The following is a 24,327-nucleotide window of genomic DNA, read 5'->3' on the forward strand; positions in this document are numbered from 1 at the left end:
TTATAAGTAATTTTAGTTTTTTATAAATAAAAAAAATCCTTTAAATTTATAAATATTAGTTACTTTAATCTCTAATATTAAGGGATTAGAATTTATTAATAATTTTGATCCTTAATATTGGTAGACATAAATTAATATAGTCTTTAATTTCGTTCTGCATAAATCAAGTAATTTGATTCATATCGTTAAAGAATGAACCGATTAATGGTGGTTAAGTTTGGGAACTGAGTTGTAATGCTTATCAAATTTAAGAATTAAACTAACTAATTTTATAATTTTAAAAATTAAATTAACTAATGATGCTAATTTTATGAACTAACTCAATTGATACTTGTAAGCGTCAATAACATGATTTAATTTTTTTTTTATAACATTGAAGACTAAGTTAATCAATCAGTAGTTATAGTATTTTTAAAAAATAATAAAATATATTAATAAAAAATGTATTGCTAAATAATACGAAACTTTCTGTAGGAAATCCTCATGCACCCCACATGTTTAAATTCTATTGGATAAATGTAACCCAAAAAATGAAAAAAAAAATAATGGAATTTGACAGGAATCAAGCAATCAATTTTCGTACAGTGTTTTGTGAGGAAAAAATCATACTAATAAGCATTTATGTAGTGAAAAAAGCCTAAATAGCTCTAAAATTTTCGTGGGTACACATGTCTGCCAACAACATTATATATCAATGTTGATGCCATATGTGAAAATGACAATTCATGTTACTACCATACAATTATTTGCATACACATTGCAGTGCCTTTACCAGCCACTTAACCTAAAGCAACTCACAACATTTCAACAATGTTTCGATTTGCAGCAAGATCAGAATCGCACTTCATTATACAAGGTTTCATAATAAGTTTTAGTTTAAATTAACACCCCACTTTTATATGAGACATATCTTCCAATAACAAAACTTTGATACTCGGTTCAACGAGAAAATGATTAATTAGAAGGGAGAAAATGTTATTTTTATACATCAAAGTCAGACAACTTTATCGTCTCATTTGATTTTGGAGAATATTTTAAAGATGTATGCATGTGTATGTAAAAATTATATAAAATAAAGAATATAATTAATTATATAATATTACATATACACTTATCAATCACTTATTTGTTGGTTAGAACAAAAGAAAAATAATCAGTAAATGTAGAAGAAAATGGATCATGTCTTGGTAAACCATTGATACGGTTCTGCCCCCTCAACATCTCGTTTTGAGGGATGACACTTGGATCTTTTGGTTTGTCTTCATATAATATGTTGTTCTTTTTGAAATCAAACTCCCTCTCATTATCAAACACTGTCCTGCGAATCCTATGCTGCTGATCTCCTTTCTCTCTCAAGCTCAATATTTCAATTGATTGGTGTCAATCCCATCGTAATTTCTCTCGTCTGATTTAACATTATTAGCTGTATCTTCACATATATTTTGTAATTCTTTAAACATGCATGCACCTCTTGCTCAATTAATCTTCCGTGGACATGTGCGAAAAGGAAAAGAAAAAGACAAACAACATTCACCAGGATTGATTTGCGTTACATGTGTTTATTTGATTCAAATGGAGTTTACAATCATTGATATCACCATCATAATTAAATCTTTCATTTGAAAGAGGGTGTAATTTAAACATTTTATTAGTTTTTAAAATCTTTTAAACGTAATGGCACCTTTCAAGAAACAAAGAAGTAGCATAGTTTGATGTAATGCAACATTTGTTGGAATGAACTGGGGATGAAATTGAACAAGAATGGAGTCAACGGGGATAAGAAAGTGTGAGGAATGGAAGGGTAGGGTTGAGGGCACTGAGAAGTTGATGTCTATAATTGTATAGAGGAGGAGGTCCCCAAACTAGAAAGGCTGTTTGGTATTTTGGAGTTAGGAAAGAAAGGGGGAAAAAGGAAGAAAGAAGGAAAAGAAAAGCAATTGAAAACGTTGGCAAAAGCGAACACACAAGGTAACAACAAATTAAGACGTCAAATCCATAGCTTTTTCACCTTTCTCTCTCTGTGTTTGGAGTGGGGTAAGAGAGAGAAAGTGGGAAAGAAATGTAAAAAGTAACGTGACACTGATGGGGGATGCTTCTTCAGGCCACGTTCAAAAGCAATGCTGTCATACCCTGCCAATATTGCGCTCATGAATGATATATGTGCGGTGGTGGTTATAGGGTTCTTTCCCTCAACCCTTTCTCTTTTTCTTTTCAATTTTTAGCATCAATAACCCATTCAAATTAAGGGTTAAGATTAACATTTTTTAAATGTTTACGTTAGAAAAATGAAGAGTAACATGGATTGAAAAGAAATAGAAAATAATATTATGAAAACTTGCCATAAAACTATTATTATTTTGTATATTTTTAAAGTATTTATGTATGTATCACTTTAGGGTGTGATTAAAAGTGAGTTTTTGCGTAATGAAATTCATATGGAAACCATTAGAATTGCTTTTCTCCCCTTCCCTTTCATTCTTTACTCTCTCCACTCTCAAAAGTTACTCATTGACTTGGACCCTTGACCGGTGGTATGAAAGCTAGCATTTGACTCTATTGTTTCATTTTCTATAGTTTGGGAGCACTCTCAGATGGGTTGCCCTGTGTTGAAGTCAAGAAAAAAACACAAAACAAAGGAGGAAACATGTGTGCTTCTTTTTTTATACATGAACGGATGAGATGTTACAGTTCAGATTTTACTCTTTAATTTGTTTAAATCAACAATATATAAAATATAAAGTGAAAATTTATTTAACTTTAATTTATAATTAATTATATTTATAAATAATTTACGAACTCTCAATTATTTAATTTACGCAATTTTTATTTTAAAAGAGTTAATTTTTAACGGCCAATAATAAAACTGATTAGAATTGACGCACATAAGGATTTTTTAATCAATAATTAAACGGTTTTAATTTTAATTTTAACTTAGGATTTTCTAATTAATAAGGGATATAAAATATCAATATAAATTACTATTAAAAGTGATAAATTATATTATTTTTTAATGATACAAAAGAAAAATCATATCAATTTAAGAACACGCATGATTAGTTACATACGAGTAAAATTGGAGAATTAGTTATTTAATAAAAATCAAAAGTATATTGCCTAAATAAATAAAATCGTCATAGTTTTAGAATAAAAATACGTTTCGTCTAACTCTAAGCATTTTTATAAACAAAAAGGTTAATTTGACTTTTGGCATTAAGAAACAACGATTAGTGGGTAATAATAAAATCAACTGTTAGATTAAAAAAATATTTGTTCTTTGGGCTATGGGTTGAATTCATGATGCACTTTCACATAAAAAAAATCCCCATTATCTCTAAGTAAACGCAAATGGTAACCAAGTGGGCAGTAGTAAAAAAAAAGTATCCCAATGCTAAAATGATGGATTTATTTGATCACCACTCTTAAGATATCAAGGTGATACAAATTCTTAGATGCACTCATTAGGATTATGACTAGTCCCTCCACAAATTTTACATGTTTACGAACAAGTTTTCACGGCAAGTGAAATAGATATAGAACACCAAGAAAACTAATGAAAATTGCCAGAGTAAAATGCATTATTAAATGGTGTACACTAAACCACAAATCGTCAATAAAATAGGTGTTAGACAATTATATTTTCATGGCCACAACAAACGGTGGATGATTTTTACGTCCAAATTGATGCAAACAATCAAATATTCATCAATTTTTGTTTGCATGATGAGTAGTCCATTTTGCAGACTATTGCAAGCACTAAAATGTTATGCATTCCTAACTGAAGATGTACGTGACTCATGAATAATGGAGGATGACGCTCAGTCAATACCACGAGGACATGTCTTCAATCCCATAAATGAATAGCTGCTGATCATCAAAGAGTTTTATACATTCAACCCTAATTAAGAAAATAAACTTATATACTAGCTAGTACAATTATTACTTTCTAAGTGTTGATTACTTAACGTGATATTGGAGGATTTTTCTTCTCTTTTGATATAAGGAAAGTAGTAGAAACAAAAAGCAACAAAATAAAGATTAATGTCATTTTCAATTTCAATAAATCTAATTGCATGTTTTGGTTGGGATTAATTTTGAAAAAATATTTTCATTTTTTTCAAAGAAGCTGATAAAGAATATACAATTATTTTTTAAGAAAATTAAATCAAGCATACACTATATATACGACTATCTGAACCAAACCTAGCCCTAACTTGTGGCATGTGATTTTACTTTGTGATAAAAATAATACCGAATAAATGGACTACTAATTTTAGTCCTCTTTCACTGTAACTTGTTTTAAGTAAATACCAACTAATATTTTATGGGCATGATCTATAAATAAAAAATATATACATTAAAATATAATTTTATCATGATGTTAATGTATCTTAAGTATAATTTTAAATAATTTTTTATTAATTTCATAATTAATATCTTTAAAGTTTATTTAATAGACAAAGATGAAAAAACATATATGGTAGAATGATTTTCGTATCTTATAATTTGTTGTTGTTTCTATTTAATCAATAAAATATTATTATATACGATTATTTTATTTATTTTAAATGTAAATTTTATTATGTGAGAAGAATTTAATTCAAAAATAAAATGATATAGTATTATTAAATTTGTTATCTTAATCAGCATAAAATGTAAGATATAATAACGATAAATTATACTAATATATTTTGATTACATTTTATATTTTATGTATCGAATGAATCCTTTATTATTTTTATTATATCATGGTCACATTTGATGTGGATGAGTTAAGAAGCTAAAAATGAAGACATTTGAGTGAAAAAAAAAGAGTTACAGGTAAGAAGATAATGAAGGTGAGGGTGGGTGGTGGGACAGGCTAAAGTAAGTGGAGGCAGCATCTCTCTCTCTCTCTCTCTCTCTCAGAGAGAAAAGAAAAGCAACCATAAACATGATGATGAAGAGGACGACCGAGGGAGACATTTTGATACTCAACTCAACTCAACTCAACTCCAATTTCAAAAACATCTCTGAAATAAAAATCTCAAATCAATTCCAATTTCTGATTTCTAAATTATAAATTCTAATATACAAACCATACCCAAATGAATAGAGAGAAAGGGAAAAAGAATATGTGCGCATTGATCATCACTCACTCACTCACAATCTTCTATAGGCCCCGCCATTTTAATTCCCACTCTTCCCTTTCAATATTTATACAGCCACTCCAAATTCCAAATTTACCAGTCCCCACTTTCCAATAAATTCAATTCTCTCATATCGTTTAGTTTATGTTTAATAAACCAAATTCGAATCGCTCAATACCACGCACCGTTTCATCAAATGCCAACGCCCGTCGGAGTCGCCAGACAATGCTTAACAACGGAGGCCGCGCGTGCCCTCGACGAGGCAGTTACGGTTGCGCGGCGTCGCGGTCACGCGCAAACGACATCGCTTCACGCCGTTTCAGCTCTTCTCTCGCTACCGTCGTCGTCGATTCTCCGCGACGCGTGTTCCCGCGCGCGAAACTCGGCGTATTCTCCGCGGCTTCAGTTTAAAGCACTTGACCTTTGTCTCTCGGTTTCGCTTGACCGTGCTCCGTCTTCTCACAGCCACGTTTCATCTGAGCATGACCCTCCCGTTTCGAACTCTCTCATGGCTGCGATTAAACGGTCTCAGGCTAATCAACGGCGTCACCCTGATAACTTCCACTTCTATCACCAAAACCAACAGCAACAGCAGCAGCAACCGTTTTCTGTTTCTTCTGTTAAGGTTGAGCTTCAGCACTTGATTCTATCGATTCTCGATGACCCGGTGGTGAGTCGGGTTTTCGCTGAAGCGGGTTTTCGGAGCTCCGATATTAAGCTTGCTATTCTTCGTCCTCTGCCTCACATGTTCCGTTCCCGCGGCCCGCCGATTTTTCTTTGTAACTTGTCGGAGCCGCCGCGCCGGTTTCCGTTTTTTTCGAACTTCGGCGATGAGGATGACGGCGAGAATTTCAGGAGGATTGGGGAGCTTTTGGTTCGAAGTAGGGGGAGGAATCCGCTACTTCTCGGAGCGTGCGCGAGTGATGCGCTGCGAAGGTTTACTGAGGCGGTAGAGAAACGGAGGGAGGGGGTTTTGCCGTTGGAGCTTTCGGGGTTGCGCGTGGCTTGTATTGGGAAGGAGGTGGAGAGTGGTGATGTTGAGGTTGTGGGTTCGAGGGTGAAGGAGATTGGGCGAATGGCGGAGCACTGTGTGGGGCCTGGTGTGGTGGTGAGTTTGGGGGAGTTGAAGGGGTTTGTGAGAGAGGGTGGTGATGGTGATGGTGATGATGGTGTTATGAAGTGTGTGATTGGGGAATTGGGGAAGTTGTTGGAGGTTCATTATGATAAGTTTTGGTTGATCGGTGCTGCAGCTAGCTATGAGAGCTATTTGAAGTTTGTGGGCAGGTTTCCTTCTATAGAGAAAGATTGGGATTTGCAGATTCTGCCTATCACCTCTGTTAGGTCTTCTGAATCGTATCCGAGACCCAGGTCCAGGTAAATCCATGCATGCTCCTTGTTTATAACAATATCTACCATGTTTCTGCCTCTTGCTTTTAAATATTATAATTGTCAACTTCCATTTTTTTATAAGAAAAATAAATCCATTTTCTGAACTTTGGTGTCGTATATGTTTATTATTTTTTTATTATATATTGAAATTTGAAGCTGGGGCGGTGTAGTTTGTGTGTGTGTGTGTGTGTGTGTGGGTGTGGGTGTGGGTGTGGGTGTGGGTGTGGGTGTGGGGGGGTGTGTGTGTGTGTGTGAGAGAGAGAGAGAGAGAGAGAGCATGTTTGTTTTCTTCATGGTTGAAATCTGGGTAATTTGAATTAAATGCTTTTTGGTTCTGTAGTTAACTAACGTTTATACAAGTTTATCGTTGTTTGGGGTTGGGGTTGGGGTTGGGGTTGGGGCTGGGGTTGTGCCCTTATAGTTTGTGTTCTTCGTGAGTTTTGTATGTGAAGGCTGTGGATTTTTCTATTACACGCGGCTGTATTTGTTCGTCTAATTAAACCAATAAAGTATCATTCAAATTCAAGTTAGTTCATGCCTAACATCATACTACAGTGTTTTTTTTCCTAAATTGTTTGGTTTGTTACTAAATGAAACTCACTCCCTTCGAAACTTGTCCTCCTTTAAATTTTTTCGCTTAATAGAGTCAGAACATCACGAAACTTGCGTTTATATTATGATAATTATAATTTTAATAGCTTGTTGTTTATGTTTGTATATTTTTGTATGATGTACTCTCTAGTACCCTAGCCTTGGTTTTAGAAATTTTGTAGAACTGGTATTAGTATCTATACAACCCATGTATCATATGCTGGATTTTAATATTTCCGTTTCTAATATGATTTCTCTTTCGAAATATTGTTCGTATTGATATGAAGAAACAGCCTCTCTAATGGTTCCTCGTTCAATTTTCGCTTTGCTTTGTAACTTGAGTTTGATGGCAACCATTTAAATTGTGATTCCATTAAATTATGGTCTTTGCTGCTATCAAAGGTACTGGTATCTTGTCTTCTGGTAATTAACTTGCTGGCATTTTAAAGCACATAGTTAGGTTGTTCTGTGCAAAAAGGAAGTGATGCTATAGCGATGATTTTATTGTTACTTTGAATAACAAATGGATGTGAACTCTGCATCTTTCACATAGTATAGGTTTTGCACGTGTGTTCTCTGAACTATATATTTTTTTGTTTTACAGCTTAATGGATTCATTTGTACCATTTGGTGGCTTTTTTTCATCACAGTCTGATTTAAAAGGTCCACTAAATGGCTCATTTTATTGTGTTCCCAACTGTCATCAGTGTGGTGAAAGGTGTGAGCATGAAGTCCTTACTGCTGCAAAGGAAAGATTTTCTGCTTCAGCTGCCGATCTGTGTCAATCTAACATGCCTCCGTGGTTGCAGATTGCTGAATTAGGCACAGCAAAAGGATTGAATGTTAAGGTGTGTAGCATTCAGATACATCATACATCAATTCAGTATAAATTTGTTTGTGTAAGCTGTAAATGTTAAAAAAAAAATGAGTGTAATCATTTGCCAACCCCAAAATGGAGAATATTGAAACAAACTGGAGTTTAGGTCAAGCTATGACCAGGGGAAAAAAATTATGGGCAAGTTTGATTGGGGAAATGGACCTATGTGTACTGTGATTCTTGATTTTCAAACTACTTTTTCCCACTAAAACATGCCTGTGCGCAATTGTAGTAAAAACCAAGTTTATGCAGTTCATGAAATAAACTTTTCTTTGTCTAAAATATTTGGTCAGTCCAGTAACATTTGCTTAGATTTAATGTGTCAAAGGCTTTAAAAAATTTTGTGAACCCTTTTTATTTATCTTCGCATGTGAGGTCTAACAGCAGATCAATAAAAATTGAACCTTTGGTTTTTGTTTCAATGGTGCAATATGACAAATTATATGAGCAAAAACAATTTTACTCTAGTGTTGTGATAAGCAAATTTTTTTTAAAGCATTTCATGTGCAAATGTTTAAAATATTTACAGATCCATGACTTTATATATTTCTTCGTACGTTTTTGGGGATTGATAGTAATTTGCACAGGAAACTGGAAAAGATACTAAGCAAGTTGCTCTGTGTTGGTACAAATTTCAAATTCTGTCTTTACTAAGTGTGCCTAGAAAATCAAATGGCTCACATTAGCATCTGTAACCTTGTTTTATTTTATTATATACTATTTTCTCATTTTGTATTAGTAGTTGGTAAATTATAACATCCAAAGCCTACCTGTGTCCTACAAGACATCCATGCGGATCATTTGTGAATGTTACTTTAATTCTGTTGATTGTTTAGGAAATCATTTGCAGTTGATTTATACTTTGGATGAAGTCCTTTTCATTTTGTTTGTGTAAAAATCACTTTTCTTTCATTCAGTGCAGACCAAAGATAATGGTGTTTTGCTGGATAGTGGTGAGTCTGGGCTCCCGCCTAAGAACTTGGGCAAGATGTGCCAGCATCTGCACCAGCGAATCCCTGATGCAAATACTTGTCCAACTGTTTTGGGGTTTCATTGTGTTGCTGACAATAAAAAGGAAGATGCCGAAAACTGCAGCAGCAAAATTACAGACAAATCACCTAGTGAATACATTAATCTCAACTCGCATGTACCCATTGGCATGAAAATGATGTCTACGTCACAATCAAGCAGTCCTTTTCCTGCAGTTTTCCAAGCCAAGCAGGGGAAACGTAGTTCAAAACTTGCTGATATGTTCCAGAAAATGGAAGATCACGAATCAGGTGACCTAAGATCATGCAACATGTCCAATTCAAGTGTGTGTGATGGTAGTGAAATGTCTCCCACATCTGTAACTTCTGTAACCACAGATCTTGGGTTAGGAATATGCTGTTCTCCTACCAGCAATAGATCAAAGAAACCAACTGCTCAATACTCAATGGAGCCTCCAAAGGAAATCCCCAGTAGATTTTCTTCAAACTTTAATTTGGTTGATGGGAATATCTTCAAGCATCCATCGGAATCTTCATCCTGCTTGAGTTTTGACTATTGTGGACAAGTTGATGCAAGAAATCCCAAAATTCTTTTTGAAGCTCTTTCCAAGGATGTAAGCTGGCAAGATGAAGCCTTACGGGCTATCGTCAAGACAATAGTCTGCAGCCCAACAAAAGGGGTTACACACCGTGGAGCAAATCAGCCAGGGATCATACGGATGAATTTTGTGGGACCTGATAGGCTCGGTAAAAAGAAAGTTGCCGTTTCTTTGGCTGAGTTATTGTATGGGAGCCGGGAAAACTTTATTTTTGTGAATCTAAGTTCTGAAGAAATGAAAAGATGCAATGTGAAATTCAGAGGGAAGACTACTCTTGATTTTATCGTAGGGGAGTGTTGCAAGAAACCCTTGTCTGTAGTTTTCCTTGAAAATGTAGACAAGGCAGATATTGTAGCTCAAAATAGCTTGTCTCAAGCCATCAAGACAGGAAAAATTACAGACTCACATGGACGAGAAGTTAGTGTAAACAACGCAATGTTTGTTTTTTCTTTCTTGGAATACCAAAATAGTTCGATGCTAACAGGGGAACCTTCCAACTACTCTGAGGAAAGAATACTGAGGGCAACGGGGGGAGGTATCAAGATAAAGGTTGAACAAGTGAATGGAGACACTAGAAGCCAAAGCATCAGTGTAGCTAACAGTTCAATAGACTCCATTCCTAATCAAATTTTCCTAACCAAACGAAAGTTGATTGGTGATAATGAATTTCATGACCCACATTTACTCTCTGATACGGCTAAAAGGGCACATACAACGTCAAATTGGCTTTTAGATTTGAATCTTCCAGCTGAAGAGAATGAACTGAAACAACCAAATGATGGAAACTCTGGACATGTCGCAACAGAGAACCAAAATCTTTGGTTACAAGTTTTGTGTGATCTGGTTCATGATACAGCTGTTTTTAAACCTTATGATTTTGATGCACTTGCGGGTAGAATTTTGAAACTGATCAAAAGTAACTTCAACAAAATTCTTGGACTCGAGTGTGCCTTGCAGATCCAGACAGAAGTCATGGACCAATTGCTTGCAGCACAATATGTCTCAGAGAGGGATAAGGAGGTGGAGAACTGGGTGGAGCAAGTTCTTTGTGAAGGGTTTACTGAAATACAGAGAAGGTACAACGTCTCTGCTAGTTCTATTGTGAAACTTACTACATGTCCAGAGCAAACTCCTTGTGTACACCTTCCCCCAAGGATAATTTTAGACTGAATTCCAACCAGCAAATGTTGTCTTTTCTATGCGGATGTATAATTTAGCTGTAGCATATAGTAAAACTAATTTAGCCTTTAATCCTATTATTTTGTTTGGTTTCTTTCTCTAGGTTTTAATTGTGTATAATATGTAATCTGCAGTTAGTGCTTTGTGTGATTATCCTTTGCATATTAAATCGAATGCCTTCTTTGTTGGCTTTTTTTTTTTTTCAAGTTGTTACAATATACATGTACTGATGAATCTATTTCGGCCCAAAAATAAGAGGTGTTTTATGTTCTATGATTAGAAGGATGAGATGTCATTTCAACGGTGAAACTATTTATTTGTTTGAAATAAGGTAAAACTGGCGGATTTAATTCTTCTAAAATGAAATTGCATATTTTAGAGGATAAAGTGTGATTATAACTGCCGATTGAAAAATTATTTCAGATTTAATAATATAACTTCTTATATATCTACATGTATTTTATCACTATCATACATTGATTCTGTTTGGCAAGGAGAGAATGTGACCTTGGGGGATTTTCCAAACCTTCCATCATAATGACATCTGTTTTGACTGTGAACACTAGGGCAAACCTACTCTTGCAATCACAAGTGTTCATCACTGTAACAAAGATTATTTAGTAAGGATTTTAATGACACAACTGGACTATTTTAAACGAAATATGTTAAGATTTCATATATAGTTAAAAACATGGATAAAACATATGTATAAAACTTGAATAATCTTATTTTTTAAACAAGCTTTTAGTATTAAATTACGTCTGGTTCTTTCATAATAAAGCAGAAATTAGTTATATGTAACTGTTAAATAATTACAGAAGAGTATTGAAACTACAAAAGTTATGTAGTTCTCACTCTTTTTTTACTCTTAAATTAATATTTTCTATCATTTTCTGTAATTTTTAATAGATTATACCCATTAATCAGAAATGTATTAAAAAAAAACTGTTACTAACGTTCTTTAAAAAAGAACATACATTGATACTCTGTGAGTGGGTTTATAATACGAGAATATTGAAAAAAATGTTCTAGCAAGGGAATGGCTACTAAAACAGTAAATATGATTGAATCCGACGGCTAAAAACTCAACCTTTCAAACAAAAGTTAATTTCGCATTTGCATATAAAGAAAAAGAAAAAAGGAATTTGAATAGTTGGTGGGCTATCCACTCAACCATTATATTGAAGAATTGAATCACATCCTTTTAACCAAACCAAGTTGTAATTCCCCGATTCGGCTAGTAAAGAATTTGTTTATTAATAAAATGAAATCCTCAAAGTCTCTGAATAATTTTATTCAAATAAACTTTTTTAGTAGAGTTTTTATTTTTTTCATGGACAAGATTAGAACCCAAACCTGGCTCAAGGAGGTGGTCCATTAGGGATTTCTAGCTTCTTGGAGGCCCACTCCCTTTACTGGTCTTCAGTTGTGGGATCATGATCCATGTTCCATTAAACTGCATGATCCACATATCTTTTAAGCAATTTCTAGTATTTTTTGCAGTGTAGCAAGTGGTGAGAGTTACCAAAATATATGCATAATTAATGATCAAGGTTTCAATTTTGTATCTTGAAAACTCTTGAATCTCCAATCTTGATAAAACTTTTGCTTAATACTTTAAAAATTGTGTTTCTCCATTTCTAATACACGATTTGACGTTTTAGATTAAATTAACGAATACAATTTCTTTAATATTTTATAAATTAAAAATTATTTACATTTTTTAAGTAAATTACTAATTTCTACAATCTATTATACATGTTTAATATGTATAAAATATTCTCTTAATTTATAAGATACAGTAAAAATTACTTAAAAAGAAGTATAAAAACAAAAAAAAATATAATATATAATTTTTATTTGATTGAAAATTATTTGTTAAGAACAAAATTAAAACAGTTTTTTTTCTATTTTCTTCTTCAATTTTTTTCAATCTCTCACTTTTTATCTCCTAACAGATAAGAAACGAGAACATACTTTTTACTCTTATTTAAAATTTATTAAAAATTATATGAATCTTACTTTTAATTTAATATTTTTTACTTTTATAATTTTTAATTAATAATAAAAATATTGTGTTAGAAAGTGTTGTTAATATTATTCAATAATGAATAAATAAATATTGAAAAGCGTTCTCCTTATAAATTTATAGATTAGATTGCATTTAAAAAAATAAATATATTGAACAATTAATTAATAGATAAAATAAACTTGGTTCTATCATATTTATTGCACGTGGTGTTTGACTTCTTGTTCTTGCGTCGTAGACACAGATGTCCCCACTGTAAAAGCAATATTGGGCCCACGAGAGCTAATCATCCATCATTGCAAACTATGTTGAAAATTACACCTTATATAATATTTGTATCATTTTAATTATTCATGTGATTTCTAAGAAAAATATTTTTTTAATTTTTATTTTATCAAGTTAAACGACTAATATCATATAATTTTATCCTATAATATAAAGTAAAACATCACTAAATACATGCAAATCAACTGATAAGAATTTTTTTATTTTTTTATTTTTTTTGCTACTGATAAGAAATTATTTTAATTTAACCTTTTTACAAAAATAATAATAAAACATGACATTTGATTCTATTGTTTTCATGATTGATTGTATCAAATGTTAAAACAAATGGAAAAAAAATAATAACACGACTCAATAAATTATTGGCCTAAAATCTTGCCTGTAGATCTTTTTGAGGTTTTTGCATATTTTGATAATAGAGTGAGTGCTCATTCAATGTACTTTTGCTTGTGACTGGGACATAATTGAATTTTATATTTAAAAACTATTAATTAATGGCAATTAAAAATTCCATTATAATTAATTTAATCTTTCAATAAGAAAAGTCTTACTTCATCCTAAACTTTTTAATAAAATAGTTTCTTTATGGCATGCTATTAGAATTCACGTGAAGGAGTTTGTCCAAGAGTATATAGAAATTTAAGTCACATTAAGAGAATATTAAAAAATAATAAAACTATAATAATTTTTAATAAAAACTGTTAGCTTTTGATTCCTTAATTAAGTGCTTAATATTTATCTTATTTTTAACTCTCCAATAAAAGGCTTGTTCTTCAATAAAACCACTTCACGTTTTATTATCCCTAAAAGGTTCATACAACTCACCGGCAGGACAATTTGAGAAGAAAGCAAAACAAAAACCGTAGGGTATTCTTCTTCTAATATTAAAATTATATTACACTAAAACATTTTAATAAATTCGTATTTTTAACTATAAAATTATAATTTTTAATTTGTACTTACACGTTTGTAATTGTTTTCAAACATTAGAAAGTTAATTAAAAATCTATAAATAAGAAATACCAATTATATTAAACTAATATAATTCTAATAAGATAATTACTATAAGTGGTCCAAATTAAAAACCAAACGTTGTCATCAACTAACTGATTCCACCTGCAAGAATATGTTTATAATATGATGCTGATATCTAACAGATCGCCATATTCAAAGTTTCAAACAAACAAAACTATGATATACGTAACCTAAGAAAGATCAAATAAAAATAAAGGATTTTATATTAGTTTCTCATAGTTTCAAATGAGCACGTGATAGTTTAGAGTGTTTAATAATTTTTAAAACCTTATATTTATCTGTTTTCTTTGAAAAATCAGCTTTGGAACATTTTTGTTTTGAAGTGAATGGTGACATCAACATGTCGGCATTCATATCATTTATCAAAGGATCAAATATATAATAATACTTAGTCAACATGCACTGCTTGACAATGATTGTTGATTAATCTAATGGAAAATGATTCATTAACGTTTAAGTGAGACTTAATAATTAAAGTAAATTTTTAGAAAAATATTGTAATAATATAAATTAATATAATTATTCGATAAATAAAAAAATAAATGAAGCTTTAGAAATTTAATAAATAATTAATTATTTTAGGTAGTAATTGATTGATTAAAAGTTCATTTTCATTTTATTTTTTACTATTAATCGGTTAATAATTTACATCCATATAAAATAAATTTTATAATTTATTTTTAATTATTTAAGACATTTTAACTAGATGTACATCTATATTAATCGAACAATTCTATTCAATGAACTAGTTATAATTTTTTAACTACGAGACAACATGATTAAAAGCATGGTTAGAGACCAACAAATAATGCCTTTACTTTATTAAGAAAAGTAATTGGACGGAAAAAATAAATATAGAACGTTCATATCCATTGAACCAAGTATAATTAGTGCTCACATATGGCATTGCAATTTGCTAGAAAAATGAATTAAAAGTTAAAGAAAATGTGCCTTAATAGCAATAAACAATTGGCAAAGAAAAGGAGTGGAATTCAATAATTACTTTCGTAATACAATATGGATTTGACATGGGTCTTTATCAAGCAGTCTATATTTAATATGGTAGGGATGATGATATCTAGAGTCTACTGTAATAAAATTAGTGTACAAATTATGAACACAATCATCAATCATGGGTGGGAAAGTCGGGACATAATAACCACAGAATTATTTAATTACACAACTTGGAAGAATATTGGGGTGGCCCATCAAAATTAGCCACCACTAGAGACCAAAGAAGAAAGCTTTTCCAACCAATTTCATATCTACATATCCAATCTCTATATCTTACCCTCTATGGCTCAATTGCAATTTTGTGAAAACACATCCCGATCTGATTACAAGATTTACAAATTACAATTAACTATATGCATGTATATCGATGTGAGGTAGTGTTTGAAATGGACTTGGAATGCATGTAAGCAAGAAATTGATCTCTTGAGCAATATTGATGATCATCATCTTGGAGACTTCAAAGATTCAACTTGAGATTTGCCACGAGGTCCTCTCATTCTAATGAAGAGCCTGTATTCATCGAAGGTCATTGAGGGATAGAGTGCAGGCCTATCCTGTGTTACAAGCTCTTTTATTGGCTCTATTGGTATATCACTTTTGGGATTGTAGAAAAAGGCTAAGGAAACTCTCTCTTTATCTGAATTTACTATCACTCTGTGCTCCACACTCTTGTACAATGCATTGCTCAGAACCTTATAAAACACAAAAACAAACAGATTAATTAACCCATATAGTTATCAACTTTCATATTGATTAGCCATAAATAACGTTATGGAGCAGACGATAAACATAAAGAACAAATATGAAATTTTTTTAACACCCCTCAATCTGTTAATACAAAAATTCAAACCTCAACAGCGAAATTTACTTAATTATGTAGGTATGCAATTCTTATCGGCAAATAATGCTCAATCTCTGACATTTTAGCATTAGAGAATCATATATATATATATATATATAATCAGACTATTATTTATATTGTAGGTTCAAATCCAACTTGAAGACAATTTTTAGTTACTTTCTTCTGAATATGTCTTTTTTATACATTTTAAAATGTATCTTAGATACAATATAACAACGACCCATTAAAACCATATATACCAGTGTTTATAATACATAGCAAACTTATTATATATTTTCTAGTTAGAAGATAATTTATTCTAAGCAATAGAATGATTCATCTAATTCATCTATGTAGAACCTAGCCTTATCGGAACTAAAATCTTTCCATTGAATCTTCTTTTTGTTTTTCGGGAGGAGGGGGTGTGTGGACGAGAGGACCCATTACTAAGTGCCATGAAAAAACAAAACAATTCACAAGAACCACAACAAAGGCCAGAAAGAGAAAAGAGGATAAGATATGAGATAAGATTGATTAAATTACACTTTTTACATGTTCCACATTTTACGAATCTGAAATATTCCACATTTTAAGTCATCGTGGAAAAATAAAATTCCACTATCGTCAAAGATAAAAATACATTGCATGCGATTGGTAAGATTATTCTACTTCCATACGATGAGTATGTAATATGTCACTAAAAATTGAGACGGGTTCAAGAAAGGATCGACACGTATACGAGGCTCAATTCCACGTTTGTCAATTATTTAGTTTTAAAGTTACATATGCAGACTTTTATTTCTTTTACTTAAATGTTTAAAATCTTATAATTTAGTAATATAATTATGTGTGTATTTTATCATTTTAAATGTTTAATCTATAGCTAGTCTAAAATGATTTATTCAATGATGTCATGCCAAGAACCCGTGACTTTATCCTTGAACTTTTGACCAAATGTTTATCCATTTTGTGTATATGTGCGCTTAATTTTCAGAAAGAACCTTTTTTTTTTAATGTCATACATCTCCTAATACTGAACCAGTCTTAATCTGGCGCTGTAAAATATTCTGATGCAAGTGGTACAAATTTAAAAGTGAAATTAATAATACTATTGGAAAGTACCTTCACTCAAATGTTGGACACATAAATAAGCATAAGCAATAAGAAGATTTAATTAGTCTTTAAAATCATATTTGCTAATAAATCATAAAATTTTGTTAGATTGTACGAAATTTATTTGTGTAAATAGTTTCGAACCGAACGTAATTTAATACCATTGGTTAAACAATAAATAAAGAGCAAAGGCTTTGACGGAAAACCATAACAAGTGTTGAAATACAGATTTTGTGAAAAACAAACCCATACCATTTGGCATTTCCCAATTGATAATTATTCAGCATTTCAATTCTGGACGTTAGAGTCTATAATATTAAATTTTAATAATTATTAATCATTTTAATTTTAAATTTTACTGTGTATTAATTTAGTTTCTAATTAAGGAATGACTCTAGACAATTTGCATAATTAGAAAGCAATGAAACGAGAGTGTGAAAGAGAGTAATTTTTGTAAACAATCTTTGTACATTAAAGAAACATTTTTGTTAACCTCATTTTATGACTAATATTAAACACTTATAAATAGTAAATTTTCTCAGCTTTAATACTGAGGTTAATATTTTTCTGAAGAAAAAAACCAGTATATATTTACAGATTATAAATGAGACAAAATTATGCAACTCAAGATTATTGCACTAATGAAATTGTTCTAATGTTGTCAAAATTAAGATTAAAATTGACTAATATAATAATATTTCTAGAGATTAAATTGATTGATGAAATTAATTTACGTTCATAAAAGTTAAACTAAATTTGTTATAGACCTAAATTGATATTGATATTGATATTTTACTCAGATATGAATTAAACTTCACACGTGTCCCACCCCACGTGGAAAGATTCATATATGATGAATTAATGGTGGCCAAGCATTCTATGCAAAGGGATAACTGTGTGTGTGTGTGTGTGTGTGTGTGTGTGTGTGAGAGAGAGAGAGAGAGAGAGAGAGAGAGATTAATATTGACCTGAATTTGGTCACCGATGTTGACGATGAAGGCGTGGCGAGCAGGTTTTACAGTAATCCAATGATCGTGTTTGCGAACTTGAAGACCAGGAACTTGATCATCCGGGAGCAACATAGTCATGCCTCCTGGGTCTGAGTGTGATGACAAACCCAACGTTAACTCTGGCTTAGGACACTTTGGGTAAAAATTCACTCTTAGACATGCTCCTATGTCTTCACCCCCAAAACAATTTTGGAGAACTTCCTCATCCAATCCAAGGTTTATGGACAAAACCTTCATCAACCTCCCCCCTAGCTTCACCACCTCTCTCCCATACTCATCAAACACTTCCCTACAACAATTATTAACCAACATATGTTATAATATATACTATATATTATAAAAATGGTAAACAAGTTATTATTACTGTTGTTAATTAAAAATAGAATTAATTAAACCTGGAAGAGGGAGGGAAAGAAGGCCATTTGTTGTAGTCCTTGAGTGACAAGGGAAGATAGTGAAGATAGTAATAATCACTCCAATCAAGAATAGCACCTTTCTCAACTCCAAGTCTGCTTCCATAACCTTCATAAGTTTTTGGGGAGTTTGCATATTGTTGCTTCACTTCCATGGGCAAGTGAAAAAATTGGCGCCAAGTTTCCCTAGCCTTGTCCATCAAATCGGGGCTAACACCATGGTTTATGATTTGGAAAAAACCCCACTCTTTGCAAGCTTCGGAAATTTGCCTATGGATTGAGGTTCGGGCATGTGGGTCAGTACCATATAGACCTCCAAGATCGATGATTGGTATGTTGGCATCATCAAAATTACAGGAGCTTATGGATGGCCTATCGGTAGAGGGTTTGATATATCTTTCAGGAATGGAATCTATGCAACTTTGGGATAAGGACTGAACCCGGACTATGGGCTCGGGCCAATCATGTTGGTTATTGGACATTGTTGTGGTTGCTCTTGCTACTATGGGCTTGTTTAATTGGGTAAATATGGCTCATCTATATATGAACAAATAGCCAAGTATGAAATGAAACCAGGTTTATTGATTTTATATTTTATTCAAATGCTTGGATTTTCCGCTGAGGAAAGAGGTGGATGTGTGTGGGGATGAGATATGGTGCAAGTTAAATGAAGGTAGGACCATGGAGGCATGAACAGTGAAATGGACGTAAATAAAACGTGGAATTTGTGGGTTTTTAAAGGTGTGAATGCTGTGAAAGTTAATCCCCATCCTAATATATAGAGACACAAACACGAGAGACAATTTAGTGGGTTTTATTTTTTGCAAAAGGTGTGGGGCTAGAGTGATTTGTGATGTTTCCTATGACGTTGATGGAAAATAAATACATATATTTAACAATTCTTAATTTGTCATTAAACTATCCTTTAGATTTAAAATAAATTCAATAACCACCATGGGACAGGGTTGTCGTCGTATGTAGTGCTCCATCATGTGAACTGCCCAGGTTTTCTAGTTGTCTGATTATTGTTTTCATTTCTAACTTGATCAAGTTTGATTCAGATGAACTCCATTAGAGGGGATATATTATCTCCTAATTCACGTAATTTAAATTCAAAACTTTACCCTCACTTTCAAAACAAAGACACCATTAAATAGACCTCAACATACAACTATTAAAACGGGCTGACAATTGAAATTACTCTCAGATTAACCACGTTTAAATTTTAAGTTTAAATTTTTTAATTTTTTTCTTAATTTACTTGAACTTTGCTTTAATTAGATACTTAGATTACACGTGTTAAAATTTAAAGTTTAAACTTTAAATTATTTTTAACCTTTTTCACTTAATTCAGCTTTGCTACAATTAAATTTAAGTGAATTCGGTATATTTTAGTATAAAATATGAGTTCAAGCTAAATTTAAATTTTTATTTTATGATCTTAATAAAACATGGATTTTATAAAATTTAATTTAAAGTCTAAGTCATGTGAATAGCTTGTTTTGACTTTTGACCAGTCTATTTCAAATTTAAGTTCTTAACAAATTAAGTGTTTATTCCTTCCATGACTAAAACCCAGTTTAGAGAGTGTATCTCAGTTTTTAAAATATAAATAATAAAATTTTATTAAGGAAAAAAATTATTTTTACGTAATTGCTTTATTGATAACTTCTTTTATCAATGTGAAAACAAATACAATTTAAAAAAATATGTTATATTTTTATAATTTTAATATGATAAATGTGTACTTGTTACATAAAAATTTATATTTATGAATGTTTGAAGTTAAAGGTTGAATTTAACAAAATTTTAAAAATTAAATTTATCTTTTTTTTAGAATTTAATTGATGGGACTTAAATAAATCGAACGGAATAGTACTTTAATAGTTATAATTTAAAAGGGTTCAATTTTTTTAACGCGTTTTAATTTAAAATTTTAGTTTGAGATAGAGAGAAAATATCTAAATTAGTTTTTGAAAAAGTTTACTAAACTTAATTTAATTATTGAAAAATATAAGAGTCGTCATTTGTTTTTTGTAAAATAAATTAATTCCTCTATTAAAATGCTCATTTAACTTAAGAAAAGTACTTTTATAAAGTGTTATCTGAAATTATGTATATAATTTTTATTTTATAAAATAATTTTGTAAGAAATCATTTTTTAACCAAATTATTCTTAAAAAATTATTAAAACTAATTTATATGTTTTTAAATGTGAAACAAAATTTTTCGAGATCAATTTAGTTTAAAAATAATTTTTAAAATAAATTTTATTTAAATATTCATAAATTTAAAAAGATATTATAAATTTTTATAATTAACGAATGCTATGATTTTTCTAGTATTATAAAAACTAAAAAAAATATAAATATTTTTTAAAATAAATTATTAATTTTATTATATAAAAATTAATAATGTCTTCTCAATCATTTAAGTTTTGTTAATTAAATAACTTCTTCTTAACATAAACACTGACGTATTTCATAAATTTTTCTAAATATAATTCATAAATTATATATATATATATAATGAATGTGGGTCAACATTTGTCAGTAAAGTTTAGGAGTGGGGTGCATAGGATTGTGATCCGTAGTTAAACACTAACGGCATATCGGCATGTGATTTAGGACGACGCCTCCCCTGATTGGGACCTCACCCCTATAATCCATCACCATCTTATAAATTCATAATTAAATAATTAATTAATAGGTTTTTACTATAATTATATATCCAAAAGTTCTTACAATTTTAAAACCATGTTCCTTTTTTTCTAAAGAAATTTTTTATATATTATTTAAAGATATTGGAAAAGAATTTTTTTAAAGTACAATAAATTTAAAACAAATTCAAGACTTTATAGAGATTATCTTAGGAAATAAATTATTATATATTTTTAAATTAATAAAATATATACGCTTAACTTGAATTAAATTAATTTTTACTACTTATGTTGATGATTTTTACTAGCTTGTCTCTTGGCTTCTCTGCATTTAGTTTTCAAGCATTAAATTCAGAAAATTATGTCATGCAGTAATTATTTGAAGTTAATATTTATTTTTTTATTTCTTATTCTTTTTGGATAATTCAATTCAGTTATAACTTATCTTCTGAGAGAAAGAGAATGAGATTAGAGAAAAAATACCTATGGGAGTTAAAAGAGAAATAAGAAGAACAAGAAAAAGTTGATGGGTTAAAGAAAAAAAAAGTACCAGAATTACAAAAAAAGAAAAAAAAGGAAAAAATTATTATTTTTTAAATAAAAAATTTAAATTAAATTAAATAAACAACGTTAAAATTATTCTATTATCATTTAAGATATTTCTGTTTATGTCACAAAGTTAATAAAAATAATTAATATAAAAAGTTTAAGAATAAAAATAATTAAAAAATAAAAAATAAAAATGAATTTTATCGATAAAAATACTAATTTTATCTAAAATCAATTGATATTGATCATTGTAATTTAATTTTTTCTTTAAAATAAGCCATCATTATTATTATTTTTACAAAATTAAAAAATTCCCCTTAACAAATGCAATAGAACTGATAAGTTTTAACTTAATTTATTTTATTTTATTTTTTAGTATTTAATAAATATTTATATAATCTATATTTTATGATAGTTCCGACTAATAATAACATGACTCATGATATTTTTTTTTTAAAACATGTATAAAAACGTGAGTGGCCAAATCACCACACAATAATTTCTAAAAGAAAAAAAAGTGACAGGCCACATTGCCGAAACTTAATTTAAATGTGGTGCACTACAGTGAGTGATGCAGCAGGTGAAAAGGACTGGGCCCTTATTCCTTAGCCAACAAAATGTTATTTTGCTTCGTTTCGATGCTTTCCATCGTTGGACCCCCCCAAGAAAAAGGTCACCTTCCATAATTTTATGCCACAAATATTTTTTCGTCTTCATATCTTAAACCAAGTTTCAGTTTGGATTTGAGTTGTGCCAAAGAATTCGGCAATTTCATATTAGGTACCTTTCTTATTAGCCTTCAAAACAATTTTAATTAAATGATTATTAATATTTTAAAATTTATAAATGTGTGATTTGTGTTAAGAAATTTCAACTTCACTCACTCTCAAATACTAGCTTATAAGTGGAGAGTTGTCTTAACTTTTATAAGAAATATTCTGACTCTATTTTTAATCAATATAAAATATTTTAACACACTTTTTTTCATATTTAGGACTTCACATCTGCATGGATGGACATAATAGGACTGGACAAATAGACTCTAATACTATATTAAAAAAATTTAAGCTTAACTTATTTTTAAATGCTAACTTATAAAAAAAAATTATTCTGACTCTATTTTTTTATCTAATATGAGACATTTTAATAATTTTTTCAGTACTTTTGCACGAAAGCTTTGGGTGGAATCCCAAATAAATCTTCTTGCATCCTTAACACGACAAGTCATTGTTCCACAAAACATTTCCAAAGTGGGAGACACTTCAAAATACGAAATAGGGGATATATTTATTCTTATAGCTTTTTTAATAAATATACTTATTTTATAAATTAATTACTTGTAAATAAATTATTTTTTAAATGATAATTATTTAAACTTTCTCGAAGAAACCGAACCAATAATTGTTGCCCTTCCAATTTCTGCACCCAAACTTGACACAACTTGTTGTTTGGCTGCCCTAATTTTGTCTTTCCGAGGATATAAAGTTGTTCGGTATAAAATTGCTCGCTGATCTGATTTTGTCGTGACGAGGTATGAGAAGGATAAAGTTTAAGCAATTTAAAAAAAATATTATTTATTAATTAAAATAAAAAATTACTTTTTAATCTATTCTACAACAATTTTACATCACAAGTAATCGTGTTAAGTCAAATAAAATCATTATAGACAATAAAATTTCTCTGACCATATAATACGTAATAATATGTAATGTTTTATTTAAAATAAAAATATTTTAAATTAATAAATAATACTTACAACACTTAAAAAAAACACACACATTTTGTGTGATATAAAATCGGTCGAATTCAATTTCTGCACCTAAACTTTACACATTTCGTTGTTTGGCTGCCAAAATTTAGTGGGGGCTGTTTGGATCTAACATTTATAATTTTGGGCTAAAAGAGTAAGAGTATAATCCAAAGTGACACTGTTTTAAAATAAGTAAAGGTGCAATTTTATTTTGTGCAGTTTAAAGTCTGGTATAATATTAATTTATTCAAATTTAATAAGAAAATAACTTTTTGTTTACTTTAAAAACAAACTCGTTTAAAAAAATTACAAGAGATAACGAAATAAGAAAAAAAGGAAATTAGTTTAAAAGTTTCCCTAGGAATCATTGGTGTAAGAGAAAGAAAAATTGTTTTTTTTTTTTGTCATCGAATAATTAGTATAAAATTGAGAGATGAGAATTGAGAAGCAACAAAGCCAAGGCCCAGCCTTAGTAGGCCTACAATAATGTCAACAAATAAGAGTTATTGCTTTCTACATAATTTGAATTATTTATTTCTTATCATTTGGTTAACCTAAAAATAAAAATCCATTGATTGTAGCGTTATGTTTGTTTTGGGTCTGTTAGTATTTTAGACCAAAATATGGGAACCAAGTTTTCATAATGGACTTAGCATCACTGCAATGTTTGCTTAGTGTTTAATTGATCATTTTGGGATGGGTTATCAAACTCAACTTGAATTGGACTTCGAGTCCCGTGAATCTGAGAAAAAGTTATCCTTTTATTTGGATAACGAAATAGAAATTTATGTTCAATCCAAACCTTCATGGCTTCATCAAACTATTTCTTGAACTTTCTGTGTCAACAATTTATGCACTTTAAATATTTAAACTATTCAC

At 30.4% G+C, this 24,327-nt stretch overlaps 2 protein-coding genes across 3 annotated transcripts; one reads left to right on the forward strand and one right to left on the reverse strand.

The window, feature by feature from the left end:
* The first annotated feature begins 5,090 nt into the window (after positions 1 to 5,090).
* On the forward strand, positions 5,091 to 11,022 carry LOC113849916 (protein SMAX1-LIKE 8-like). Its single transcript, XM_027480167.1, has 3 exons — positions 5,091 to 6,500; positions 7,711 to 7,954; positions 8,906 to 11,022. The coding sequence occupies exons 1-3, from the start codon at positions 5,323 to 5,325 to the stop codon at positions 10,739 to 10,741; spliced, it is 3,258 nt and encodes a 1,085-aa protein (XP_027335968.1). The 5' UTR covers positions 5,091 to 5,322; the 3' UTR covers positions 10,742 to 11,022.
* A 4,050-nt stretch (positions 11,023 to 15,072) lies between these two features.
* On the reverse strand, positions 15,073 to 19,094 carry LOC113849533 (probable 2-oxoglutarate-dependent dioxygenase At5g05600). 2 transcript variants are annotated; one of them, XM_027479499.1, is made up of 3 exons: positions 18,473 to 19,094; positions 18,036 to 18,366; positions 15,073 to 15,805 (listed from the first exon to the last, which is right to left on the reverse strand). In XM_027479499.1, exons 1-3 carry the CDS (start codon positions 18,970 to 18,972, stop codon positions 15,557 to 15,559), a joined length of 1,080 nt encoding a protein of 359 aa, XP_027335300.1. In that variant the 5' UTR covers positions 18,973 to 19,094; the 3' UTR covers positions 15,073 to 15,556. The 2 variants fall into 2 exon arrangements, with proteins under 2 accessions (XP_027335300.1, XP_027335301.1); XM_027479500.1 differs by lacking the exon at positions 15,073 to 15,805 and adding an exon at positions 16,373 to 16,400.
* Positions 19,095 to 24,327: the final 5,233 nt, after the last annotated feature.

This window comes from Abrus precatorius, unplaced genomic scaffold (genome assembly GCF_003935025.1).
Source record: "Abrus precatorius isolate BTA unplaced genomic scaffold, Abrus_2018 Scaffold9, whole genome shotgun sequence".
In the NCBI taxonomy this organism is placed as follows: domain Eukaryota; kingdom Viridiplantae; phylum Streptophyta; class Magnoliopsida; order Fabales; family Fabaceae; genus Abrus; species Abrus precatorius.